A 14224-nucleotide genomic window follows, 5' to 3' on the forward strand; every position below is an offset into this window, starting at 1 on the left:
GCGGCGTTCCCCTGGCTGGCGGCCTCGCCGTCGCGCTGCGTCGCCCCGGTTTTTCTCTCTTGAACTAGTTCTTCACCTTTACAAGCATGATATCCTTCTACAAGGACTGGCTCGTTCTTGCCACATAGCCAAAGTATTTGGGAAAGAGCTTCAAAATCCTTGCCTCCATGGAGCCAACTCGGTTTCACCCTCTTCAGGACAGACCTGTTTGTTCTCTTGGCAGTCCATGATATGTTCAAGACTCTTCTCCAGCACTACAACCCAAAGGCATCAATTATTCTATCATCCTTAGACATTGTCTAGCGGAATACTGTTTACCCAAAGGAAATAAAATGCTCTGGGAATGGGATCCATTATCCCAGTATAATTTCGGAAGTAGTTAACTGTAGCCTTTTCTCTCTCCTATGATTTTGTTTATAAGAATAGTCCCATTATTTTTCATTTAAGAACATAATTTTAAGTTCTGTTCAACTATGAAGTATGATAATAGCCATTAATACTTCTTATGGGAGATACTATTAAAATATTACAGTAGTATCTACTCTTATGAAGCCTTTTAAAATTGCAATATAATTCACATATTATAGATCAATCTCTTAAATTGTGTGTAATTCAGTAGCATTCAATATAGTCTCATGGTTGTACAGAAATTCAAGAGTAGTTTCATTAACAACCTTCACACTCCCCTTCTATCTTTTCCCTAGCAACCATTAATCTACTTTCTCTTTCTAGATTTGCCTGTTCTGGACATTTTATGTATGTGAAATAATATGATGTATATAGTTTTTTGTATCTGATTACTAAGGTCTCTCTAAACACAAAACAACACAGAGTACTTCATTGTGATTTAGGTACAAATTTATTGAGTAAATTAGTTACCTGTTCAACAATTTATACATTGTTTTGCGACATTTGTTACACTTTAGTAAGTTTTAAAATGATGGCTATAGCCTTTTCAAAATATGTTAACTTTTAAAAAATAAGGGAGCTCTAGTCGCCTAGTGGCAAGAAGCTGCAGTGCAATCCCAAAGGCACCCGATTCAAATCTGTGAGATGCCACGCTGTAGAAGGAGGGGCGATTTGCTCCTGTGCCAGTCAGATCTGATTAGATGGTACACAACAAGAAAAAAAAAATACAGGGACAACATCTCTGTGAGGTAGACAGGAACTTTTATGACACAGTTGTATTGACACAATTACTGTGTCCTCACGGCCTTATGTTACCACAGGATCAGAAGAGGTTTATAGGTAGCAGGATAGCTGTTTGGAAAAGTAGAGTTAAAAGAAGAAGTAGAACATGATTTAAAAAATCATGCAGTCACTGGAATCTCTAGAACAATGAGTAGTAAACTTTATTAAAGTGCAGTGGCAATTAAACATTCCAGCTATATTTAAGAATTTAAAGTTTGAAGATGGGTTGTCTTTGAACATTGCTGAATTGCACTTCAGTGAGATAGAAAGGATATCAGAATTGTGGTCCTGATTATCTCAGACTGTTTAAATGGGAACCTCTTAACACACCATGCAGAAGGGGTATGATCACATTTGTTTTCATAAATTATAGCAAATAGTAGATCCCCTTTGCAGCTATTAAATCAAGTTGGGATTTTTGTATATTTGAAATGTAAAACATTAATTCTTGCAAGCTTTAAGTACATTTATGTTTAATATTAGTAAAGTATAACATTTTTTCTATAAAATTATATATTTCAGGTAGTCTGTTTAAAAATATATTGTCGTGTACTTTTAGTATGTGTGGTATTAAGGGTTTATCATTTAAAATGGCTTCCCTAGCCAGTCACTTAGATTTTTTAAAACTGAAAAGAGCAGTTTGGATTTTGAGGCAGGAAAAATACGTGCCCATCAGGACCCAATTCCAGGATTTGAAGTTAAAGGGATTTGGGGTATCCTTACTTCTAGTGACCACCTGGATCCACTTGGGGAGTGAAAGTAAGAGTTATGCAGTAATGTAAAGATAGGCTGAGGTGGGCATGTTCCATCAGCACTGTTGACCTAGCATGCATAGATGTATGGGTAAGGTATGTGTAGATATATTCAGAAGGGTTGCTGGCTTGTGGAACAGAGAGTCATGAGGACCCCTCTCTTGTTGTCTTGGCCCCATGTTGGGGCTAAGACTGAGTGAAGGGAGCAGTTGGTCTGGAACCCAGGAAGAACAACACAGGATTCCCAAGTTGGTAGCTGATGCACATTTGGACCTAGACATGGATGGCTGGAGATGAGTTGACCAGAACCTAAGCAGTTTAAGATAAGATGTTCTGTGTGATGATCCATTAGACAAAAGGGACGGACGTGTTTGTACCCTCAGAGTACTGGTTTGATTATTGTTGTTAGGTGCCACCGAGTTGAGACATATAGAGGACCCTATGAACAGCCGTCCTGAACTCTGCCCTATCTTGTGCCATCTTTGTCATCTCTGACACACTGAAGTCACTGTCAGTCCATTTTGTTGGAGTTTTCCTGTCCTTCGATGACCAGGCATCTCTCCCTTTTTATATTATAGCCTCACCTAGCTACATGTCCAAAATATGAAAGATGAAGCTTCACCATCTTTGCCTCCAAGGAGCAGTCTGGCTTGATAGGGAGATGGGGGAGATTAAGGCATGAAGCATGAAGTTTCTGGTTTACATGCTTTCACAAATGAAGTAATTGTATCTTGTAAATGGAAAAGTTAATTCTTCAAATATGAAGGTTAATTACTAGAAAAGTCAGGAGGTGGTCTGTCGTGTTAAGGGTTTATTGTTCCAAATGGCTTCCTTAGCCATTGACTTTGCTATGTGATTGGGTGGGAATTTGTGAACAGGACATGATAGCCTATCCACAAGGGGATCAGCTAGTTTCACCAGTAAATTGAGGTGATTGAGTGGCAAATTTTTTGAGAATCTGGCTACTAGCAAAGAAGAAGAGCTTACAGCATGCTTTTTGGGTCGTGATCTAGTTCTCTGATTTGTAGCAGGTGATTGAGAAGACCATAGCCTGAATCACGTCCTGTCTATGAGTTCCTCAAGTGCCTTTTCCTCTGCAAATTTCTCCTTCTTATTTAATGGACTGCTTTACAGGGTACAGGATCCTCGACTGGCAAATATTTTCTCTGTCTTTGGTATATGCCATCCTATTGTCTTCTTGCATACTTAGTTTCTGCTGAGAAAGCAGAACTTTTATAGGATTGATTCTCCTTTGTAGGTGACTCTTTGGTCTTTAGGTTAACCTAAATGACCTGTGCATGTTTCCTTTCTATGAGTTGCATTCTTGATCCTCTTAGTCTATTCTGGGGATTGTACCTCTTTTCTGAAAAATGAGAGATTTCTGGTACTTCCGTGGTAAGGATGCATAGCTAGTAATCGGAAAGACTATGACCTGAATCAGATGCACCTTAGTCTTCAAATTTGACAACATTACTCCTCAATAATTTGGAAAGATCTCTAACTGCAGATTTCCGTAGTGCAATGCTTGACCTTGTTTCCTGACTATTGGTTCCAAGGATGTTAATTGTGGATCCAAGCAAGATGAAGCTGTTGACAGTTTTAGTCTCCTCTCCATTCATCATGATGCTGCCTATTGGTTCAGTGGTAAGAATCTGTTTTCCTGACATTTAGATACAATCCATACCAAAGGCTTCATTCCTTTATCTTCAACATCAAGTACTTAAAGCCCTCCTCACTTTCAGCAAGTCTGGTTGTGTCTTCTGCATAATGCAGGTTATTGATGAGTCTCCCTCTAATCCTAATGACACACTCCTCCTCATAGAGTCCAGCTTCTCAGATAATTTGTTCAGCATACAGATTGACTAGGCATGGAGAGAGAATACAGTCCTGGCACAGTCTTTGTAATTCCAAATCACGTAGTACTACCCTACTCTTCACAGAACCTGCTCCTGGCCCAGGTATAAGTTCTACATGAGCACAATTAAGTGCTCTCGGATTCCCATTCTTCTCAATGTCAGCCACAACTTTTCATGCATCCAAGAGTTGGACATTGAATAAGGATGACAGGGAAAAAATTGATGCCTTTGAGCTGTGGTGTTGGAAAAGAACACGGAACATCCCATGGACAACTAAGAGAACGAACAGATATGTCTTGGAGAGGGTGCAGCTGGAATGCTTTTTGGAGGCAAGAATGGTGAGTCTTCGACTCACATACTTTGGACATGTTGCTAGGAGGTGCAATTCCTTGGGAAAGGACACGATGCTGGGAAGGGTGAAGGGTCGACGAAGGAGAGGAAGACCCTCAGCCAGGTGGATTTATATGGTGACTGCTGCAGTGGTTTCTTGTTTGTCAGGAAATGTGAGGATGGGGCAGGATAGAACAGGGCTCTGATCTTTTGTTCATAGGGTCGTTATGAGTTGTGCTCAACTTGACGACACCTAACAACAGTAGTGATAAGTAATTGAGCTGCCAGTGTTAAGCTATGAGGTTTAAACCCACCTGTTGCTTTATGGGAGAAAGATGAGAAGTTCCTCCTGTGGGATTTACTGTCTCTGAAAACTTGGTGGAGAGTCACTTATGGGTGAGTTCTGACTCCATAGTACTCAGTAGCCACAACCAACCTGAACAATAGGAGGCCTCTGACCTAAAATACCATTTCCAAAGAAAATAAATTCTCAGAGAAGATGATCAAAATGAAAAGAAAATGAGTTAAATCCTGTCTTTTCGATGCTTTGATTAGAAGTCCAATCTTTATCTCTACAGCTTCCTTCCTTGAGTATAGTGTTCTCATAATCTCTCTTTTGAGTTATCCTTTTCCTACATCAGATCCTCTTGGTTGAGGTCAACAAAGTGGAGACAGAAGGATAGAAAATCAGATATGAATTGAGGTAGGAAAGCCCTGGGCAGCCTGTAAGAAATTATACTAGAATATTACTTTTATTTGTACATATGTGTTGGCTTTGAGAGAGAAAGGGGAGTGGGGCACTGTAAGGCCTAATTCAAGGTTAGCTGGAATATATTGGTTTAGAAAATACTTTATGGTGATTTATTCATCTATTCCATAAAATTATTTTCTCAAAATACATAAAACTGTGGTTTATTTAAGCCTTTACATATATAAGCACTTCACAGGAGCCTCCTTTTAGAATTTTTAAAAAGATTTGTTAAAAAGAAAAACCATCCAGCAAACAGTAATACTGTTAACTGCCCTTGAGTTGTCCCCTTGATTTCATGGAGACGCTGTACATTATGGCATAGAACTATTCTATAACGTGTTCTTGACTGTAGAAAGAGCTTTTTAGAAAGAGATCACCAGGCATTTCTTCTGTAGAGTTAGTTGATGACTTCACACCACCAAACTTTCAGTTAGCAACCAGTTATAAACCACTTGAGTCACTCAGGTTGCCTTAAACACGTAAACTTTCTTTTTGTCCAGCGGCAACCTGTGACACGATGGATGCCTACAAGTACATCCAGGAGCTGTGGGAAAGAGGCAGTCAGTTGTGTTGTGCTTTCTCCTGCAAGGTGCACTGCTGGCAGTACCACCAGTTTTTGGCACTTCCACTGGCCCATGCCACACATGGCTCGAACTCGTGTGCTGGCTGGGCTACAAAGCCAGACAAGGTGATATCATCCACAGGATTCAAGTTCGTTGAGGTGGCTGCAAATGCCTGGTTCCTAAGGAAGCAACCTATGGGAAGCCTGTCTACTAAGGTGTTAACTAGCTGATGTTTGTGCTGAGCCCTCAGTCCATAGCCAAGGAGCGAGCTGGCACCACTGTGGGTCCCTCAGGGTCCTGAATTCTTACTGGGTGGGTGAAGATTCACTTAAAGATTCTTTGAGGCTATCCTCATTGATCTATTCCATAAAGGAGTCAAAAGAAATTCCTAACACTCAGTGGATCACAAAGCCTGTCCACAAGCACTGGGAGATGTGTGGCCTGAAATCCACCTGATGAAAGAGCCGAAGCCTCAGAAAGGCTGCAAGTTCCACTACACCGTTGGTGGTTTACATGGTACTGCCTAGAGAAGGCACAAACCCCTGCAGCTTCGTTATCACTGAGAGTGGGGTGTCTAAAAAGTTTATCCCTAATAAACCATTCAAGACAGTCAGTGTATACTCTATGTTCTTTGACTCTCAAAGCAGTAGTTGTCTGTCTTATTGTTTCATGAATGCATTTCCAAACTGTAATATAAAATGTGCAATAATGTTTGAAGACAATAAGTGATAGTGTATTTTGTTTATAAGAAAGAAGGTGAATGCTTTTGTCTACTTGGGGAGGGTGTCTCTTTAAAATTGCATACTGTGCGATATAATAGGTATAAGTTTTTTAAAAGTGAAAAAACCCACAAAACTTCATTTTGTGAACTAACTTTAATAAAAAGTTTAGTTTTGCATTGCATTTAGTTACTGTGTTGCTTTTATATTGAAATGATAGTGCCTTTTAAACATTATTTATGTACATTTTCTCTTAAATGTGAATTATTTTGTACATAAAATTTGCCTGAGAATTGCATGATTTATGGAGAAATATGTGCACATATGTTTAATTTACCGGATCTTAGAATTGGGAAGAATCATAAAGGTGTTTGTTTTTCTGGTTTTCTACAAAACTCAGTTGGTTCATTCTGAACAAGCTCTTGACCTTTGAGTCTTCAAATGGTTTGCATTGGTAGGGACACACTACTCTTTCTAGTTAGAACTGCTTCAACTGTGAAAATTCTCACTTAAACTTCTCTGTTTCTGTTACCTCGGCCCATCTGTTGTATTTTTGTTCCTTTGAAAGTAGTCGTCCTCCTATAAAAAGACTCGGTAGTGATTTGAAGACCAAAATAAAGGTTTCGTTACACAGGCTTTACACTAAACACACCTGGCTTTTATTAAGTTGTTAACTATGTTGCGGGACTTCCATATCTTGGCCACCTAATGAACGTGTTTTAGTTCCATAACCTTGAAATATTTTTTACTATAGTCCAATAAATTACACATCTTCTATCATGACTCTTCTATGATTATGTGTAGTGCGTATTCCATGTTTTTTGATTCCCGATCCTTCTCTCTTCCCAACATTTGCATTCCAGTCACCCACTACTATTAATGCATCACAGTTGCATGTTTGATCAATTTCTTACTGCAAAAGTTGGTAGAACTCCTCTATTTTCTTCTCTTTGGCTCTGGTAGTTGATGTATATGTTAGAATGATGGTGTTATTAACTAGAGTTCTTTTTATGCATATAGATAGTATCTTGTCACTTACAACATTGTATTTCAAGATGGATCTAGAAATGGTCATTTTAACTAGGAATATAACTTCATTTTTCCTCACCTTTTCATTTCCAGTGTAGTGTTATATGATTATCTGGTTAAAAATTATATGGTTAAAAATGCCCCATGTAAATTTATTGTATTTCACCAATGCCTAGTAGGGAGCTCTAGTGGCAAGAAGCTGCATTGCAGTCCTGAAGGCATACTGTTTGAGGCCACCATCTGCTCCACGGGAGAAGGATGGGTTATCTCCTCCCTTGTGATTACCTGTCTCTGAAAAACCCTCCAGAGGGTTGGCTATGGGTCGGTTCTGACTCAGTGGTACACAGCAGCAACAAGAATAATACCTGGTATGTCAATATTTATGTGTTGCATTTACTCCTTAACAATCTCCAGTTTTCCTACATTCACATTTCTCACATTCCACGTTACTAGCATCTGTTTTTCCTCCTCTGTGATTCCCAATATGAAGGCTTATCCTCTGGTGTCATATCTGCTAGTCTAATCTAAGTGTACGCTATTGTACCTTGGGTTTTCTAAGGCCTGTTATTTCAGAAGTGGATCACCAGAATGAATGGAATCCCAAAATCTCTGTAGATGTTCATTGAAATGAAAAATAAACAACCTAAATTAAAAAAAAAGCAAAACACAATGTAAATGAAAGATTGTACAAAATACAATAAAAATTAAAATAAAATAATTAAAAAAAAAATCCTTCTCCCTAGTCTTTCTTAACTTGGATGCTTAGCTTCAGAGCAATATTTGACAGACAAGCATTTTATCCTAAAGAGCAGATTAAAGACCTTTCTTCATTACACAGATAACAGATCAGATGTTGGTCTGTGCTGGCCCCTACCCCTTCAGCACGTGTGTTGTGTTCTTGCCTTAGCATGCCATAGCCCCTCCAGTACCCTCCCCACCCAGACAGTCCTGCTGTGATGGCTCAGGCTTCCATTGACTGTGCAAAGACCGGTGGATCACAACAAATTGTAGCTAACCTTGAGAAGAATGGGAATCCCAGAAAATTTAATTGTACTCATGTGAAACCTATACTTGGATCAGGAAAAAGTAATCAGAACATGGCAAGGAAACACTTCATGATACAAAATAAGGAAAGGAGTGTGTCAGGGATGAATTCTATCATATACCTTTTCAATCTGTAAGGGGAACAGATCATTTAGGAAGCTGGGCTTTATGAGGAGGAATGTGTCATCAGGATTGGAGGAAGACTCAACAACAACTTGTACTATGCAGATGACACAACTTTGCTTGAAGAAACTGAGGACATGAGGCATTTGCCACAGAAGGTCAAGAACTGCAGTCTTCAATATGGATTGAAGCTCAAGAAGAAAAAAGATTCTTACCATTGGGCCAATTGGCAGCACCATGATAGATGGAGAAGAGATTACACTTGTTAACAATTTCAGCATGCTTGGTTCCACAGTTAACACTCTTTGGTGCCAGCAATCAGGAGATCAAGACAAATTGCATTGGGAAAATGTGCTGTCAAGGACCTCTCCAGAGTGCTGAAGAGCAATCATGTTACTCTAGACTAAGCTGTGCTTGATTAAAGCCATGGTCTTTGCAGTTATTTGCTATACATCAGAGAAATGGACAATGAATGACTAAAGATGACAGAAGAAAAGTCAATGCCTTTGAGTTGTTGTGCTGGAAAAGAGTATTGAATATATTATATAGATTGTCAAGAGAAAAAACAGGTCTGGAGTGGGTGAAAACAATCTGCTCCTTGGAGACAAGGACTTTGAAGCACCATTTGACATACTTTGGGCATGTAGCCAGTAGGTGCCAGTCCTTGGAGAAGGGCATCATACTTGAAAAGGTGGAGGGACAGCCCAGGAGAGGAAGACTCTGGATGAGATGGATTGACATAGTAACTGAGGTAATGGGGATAGGTGTCTCAGAGGAAGTGAAATTGACTTAGGATAAGACAGGGTTCGTAGCTCTTGTACACAGGGTTGGTATGAGTTGCAGGTGACTCGAAGGAACATAACATCAACAATGAATATTACATATATCTCTCCCTATTTAGATAAAGATTTTATATACACAGTACTGTCAAGACAGTTCCAATTCATAGCGACCTTCAAGTTTCTGAGGTTGTAAATCTGTATGGGGAGAGAGTGCCCATCTTTCTTGTTTGACATGACTGGTATAGTGTTTTGTTTTTTTTTATGACTGGTATAGTTGATCCTTCAACTTTTTGACTAAGAGTTTGGCACATTATACACTTTGCCTCCTCTGTCTCACTTTCTTCCTTTCTGTCTCTATATTATTGTTGTTGAGTGCACTCAAATTGGAAACCACCCATAGCTTGACCCTCCAGTGGGTTTTCAGAAGCAGTTAATCGCATAGCAGGAGATTGCCCATCCTTTTACCGTGGAGCAGCTGGTGCATTTGAACTGTGTGTTTAAGATTGCAGCACACGTTTTCACTACTAGGCCACCAGAGCTCCTTTTCTTTCTATATAGATATGTGAAAAATTGATGTGTGTGTATATATACACCCCCCCCACAGAGATACACATATACATATGAAATTTCATACAAATCTTTGCTTTGATATTTTCTGTTTTAGTTTATATAAAAAAGCTTGTGTTATCAGTTAAATAGGGTTTTTTTAATCTCCAGTGAGTTTCAGCTTGTAGTTTTTTGTTTATTCCTCTCTTACATGAAATATATATATATATATATGAAATTTCCCAAGCTTATGTTAAATAGCTCATATAAGGTTTTTTCCCCCCAAGCTATTTAACAGATTGTACAATGAAATTTCCTTGTGGGCATAATCAGATGTGAAGGATTATTTTGTTAGGGTTTGAACATAATTTGAAAATTATTTGTGTGAAAGAGAGATGAGCTTGTTTAATTGTCGTTGCCTAGAATCTCTTGAATAGTCACATCCAGTTTTTTCAAGTCCTTTCCCTCATTGTCAGGTCGCTCCCTCAGCTGTTGTATCCCACACAGTTGTCTTCCTCTTTATGCACTGAAAATGTTGCCACTTGTGAGGTTTGGTTTAAATTTTTTTTTAACCATTCCTTTATGCCCTGTCATCACCATCTATTTCTTTTGGAATTTATTGCAGTTTTGATATCCTGGAAATACATGCACTTCTATGATGCAGAGGAGCATTTTCATTTGGGGAAATGAAAACATTTCTCTCCATTTCTAAAGAATAACTTAGAAGCTCTATTCATTGAGTTTCTTAACAGTGCCAGTAGTTCAGGATATCTTGTCATGTACTTTACAGAACCAGATGATGTTTACAATCCTTATCTTAATCAGCATGTAGATTGGAAAACACTGTTCTAGTTTATTATACAGAACTGCAATAAATAGTTAAAAAACCCCTGCATATTAGCTAATTGTAACCGAAACAGAGTTTTTCCTGTTTTGACTTATAAACATATTTTGATTAAGTAAAACTTAATGGGCTTTTCAAGTCTTTATGATAAATACTACTTGTGATAAATGCACTCCAACTGAAATACAGTATGTGCAATTTTAATTTTATCTTTAGGTGGCGACAGACAAGGTTGCGGAAAAGCTGAGTTCTACTCTCACATGGGTGAAGAACACAGTATCGCATACAGTGAGTCAGATGGCCAGTCAGGTGGCAAGTCCATCGGCTTCATTACATACTACATCCTCGTCTACCACACTATCGACGCCAGCTCTTTCACCATCTTCTCCATCACAGTTGAGTCCTGACGACTTAGAACTCCTGGCTAAACTGGAGGAACAAAATAGGTGAGTGAGAATCTTTAGCTTTTATCTTCCCAATTATTACATAAACTCAGTCATTTATGGATGCATAAGTATTAGGCTTTGGTCAAAACTTTAGTTGTTTATTAAGAATATTCTTGCTTTAAAAAAAAAGAATATTCTTGCTTATCTTTGGTTCTTTGTTTACCAGAATTACTTAAAAAGTATTCTCGTAATTTTTGAGGAGTATAAATGAGAAGATGGTAGTCTTAAAACATGCTAAAATTTTCTTCTGGCTCAGTTAGCTTTAGGAATTTGTTTTTTTTTAATTTAAAAATAGTTTTTAACACGTTGCTGCAAATGACGACTATAGCGGGGTGGGGGGAAATGTGTTTCTAAGCACGGTCGTCAATTTAAAAGTGTGTGTCAACGTGTTAAAAACAAAATTGTAATTTTCATTTTGAACTCTCAACTGGGACTTGCCTAAAAGCATGAGTAATTTAATCAAGATGATGATTTTGGCTGAGAGCCTAGTGGGCAGGAAGTTATGCTACCAAGCCCAAGGTGGGTGATTATAATCTGCAGCCCACAGGCCTGGTTTAAATTGCTTTTTGTCAAACATTCTTCTGTGTGGTATAGTGCTGATCTGTGCATTGCTGTACAGAGGTAACTTGTGGTTGCTGTGGTGCTAAACACTGTGACACTGATGTGCCAAAGTGATAATGGTTACCCATGGTGGACAGTGTTTGGTGGAGCTTCCCTATTAAAACAAGCTTGGAAGCAGAAGTGGCATCCACTTCCTAAATGGCTTGCCTCCGGAAACTCTATGAACGGTGCTCAGGTTTTTTCATTCAGTGAGTTGTCTATGACTCGACGGCACTTAACAACAACAACAACAACAACAACAACAACAACAAGGTAGATAAGTTTTTGCATATGTATACAACTTGAAATTATCACCAATGTAAACAAAAGTAATGTACTCATTATTTTCTCCGGCAATTTCCTTACCCATTCTTATTGATTGACCTTCTGTCTTTGTATATTGTTTTACTAGAATTAATATCTTAAAAATAGAGTCATACAGGATGTATCTTTTCTATATGAATAATTATACTAGACATTATTATTTTGAGATTTATCAATATTGTAGCATGTTTCAGTAGTTTTTATTTATTTTTATATCCATTGTATGGATTTGCTGTCGTTCATGTATTCAATTGCTGTAAAATGATACATACATTTTTGTATAATACTTGTTATACATGTATGCTTTCAGGTGTTTTTTTCCCCATTATCTGGGTTTAATTACTATATTGTTTTCCAAAGGGACATGATTTTTCACAGTTCCACTAGCATTGTATGAAATTTCCACTTCCTCTATATCCTTGTCAACATAAGATCCTATCTTTAGATTTAATATGTAGTGATATCTCATTGTAGCTTTAATTGCACTCCCATACTTGTGTTGAGCTAGTCAGTCTGTATGCGAGTGAATCATTTGCGAAGCTGGACTTTATGAAGAAGAATGTGGTGACAAGTTTGGAGGAAGACTCCTTAACAACTTGCATTAAAACAGATGACAAGTCTTGCTTAAAGGGAATATATGTTACATCTTAACAACAGGAAAATAAAAATCCTCACCCCTGGGCCAAGAGACAACATCATGATTTTTGTTATGTTTCTGTCGAGTTGCCTGTGACTCATGGCGTCCCTGTTTATAACAGCCCTAAACCCTGCTCTATCCTTTGCCAATCTTATTGTCTCCGACACACCTATCTTCATTATCCCAGTGACTGAATCGATCCATCTCATCGAAGGTCTTCCTCTCCTGTGCTGTCCCTTCACCCTCCCAAGCATGATGTCCCTTCCCAAGGACTGATCCCGCCTTGCAACCTGTCCAAAGTATGTCAGACAGAGCTTCAGAATCCTTGCCTCCAAGGAGCAGCCTGGCTTCACCCTCTCCAGGATGAACTTGTTTGTTTTCTTAGCAGTCCATGGTATATTCAGTACTCTTCTCCAGCACCAAAGCTCAAAGGCATCAGTTCTCCTTCTATCATCCTTAGTCATTGTCCGGCTCTCTGATACATAGCAAGTAATTGCAAAGAGTATATGGTCTGTATAAGGTGCACCTTAGTCTCCAGACTGATATTGTTTGGAGAGGTCTCTGACCGCAGACTTTCCCAGTGCATTTTGTCTTTTAATTTCCTGGCTGATGGTACCAAGAGTGTTGACTGTAGAGCCAAGGAAACTGAAGCTGTCAACAATCTTAATCTCTTCATCATCCATCATGATGCTTGCAATTCAGCCCAGAGGTGAGAATCTTTGTTTTTTTGATGTTGAGCTTCAATCCATATTGAAGGCTGCAGTCCTTGACCTTCTGTAGCAATCGGAGAAAAGATTGAAATTGTCAAATTTCTTCTTACTTGGATCCACAGTCAACACCTTTGGTCCCAGTAGTCAGATCAGGAGATGTCTACTATTGTCAGTTTAAAGATGAAGGTGCACCTGATTGGAGCCACAGTTTTTTTAATCACCTGCTATGCATCTGAGAGCTGGACAGTGAATTAAGGATAACAGAAAAAGAATTTATACCTTTGAACGGTGGTGTTGGAGAAGAGTGATAAATATTCTATAGACTGTCAAAAGAACAAACATATCTTAGAGAAGGTGCAACCAGAGTGCTCCTTGGAGGCAAGGATAGTGAAACTGTATTGTATCTCAAATACTTGGAGCATGTTATTAGAAGATGCTGTTCTTGGAGAGAGTCTATATGATTGGAAGTGTGGAAGATCAGTGAAGGAGAATATTACTCTCAGCAAGAGGGATTGATAAAGTTACTATATCCGTAGGCGTAGGTGATAAGGATAGCACAGGATAGGGTGGGTGTCAGAAATGTTGTATTTAGGGACACTAGGAGTTGTATGTGACTTGACATGTCTAAAACAACAATTGTGTTGAATATCTTTTATGCATATATTGGCCATCTGTTTTGATGAGGTACTTTCAGAATTTTTGCCCAGATAAAATTTTTTGTTTTCTTATTTATTTTCAAAAGTTATTTATATATTTGAACTACACAGGAGTTCTACAGGACACATCACCTTCCCTTCGGAGACAGTACAAGTAAACTTAAGAGACACTGGACACAGGGCAAAAAAATATCTCTGACAAGCTGTCAGGTCATGGGTCAGACAATGGGACATTAATTCTGAATGCATTTGGTAGAAGTGAAGTGGTATCCTGCTGGAGGGTGGAGCTGGGAAATAAGTGGGTCAAGGCACTGGGCTAAG

At 38.7% G+C, this 14224-nt stretch overlaps 1 protein-coding gene across 1 annotated transcript in view; it reads left to right on the forward strand.

Annotated features, from left to right (window-relative positions):
* The window catches only part of EVI5 (ecotropic viral integration site 5), a 369934-nt gene that overhangs the window by 81457 nt on the left and 274253 nt on the right, over nt 1–14224 (forward strand). The window contains exon 2 of the mRNA XM_006882417.1: nt 10747–10976. Within this exon, the coding sequence (XP_006882479.1) occupies nt 10747–10976 (230 nt within the window). The remainder of the gene's footprint in view (nt 1–10746; nt 10977–14224) is intronic.

This window comes from Elephantulus edwardii, unplaced genomic scaffold, assembly GCF_000299155.1.
Source record: "Elephantulus edwardii isolate Elephantulus edwardi_28Jun2011 unplaced genomic scaffold, EleEdw1.0 scaffold00020, whole genome shotgun sequence".
NCBI lineage: Eukaryota > Metazoa > Chordata > Mammalia > Macroscelidea > Macroscelididae > Elephantulus > Elephantulus edwardii.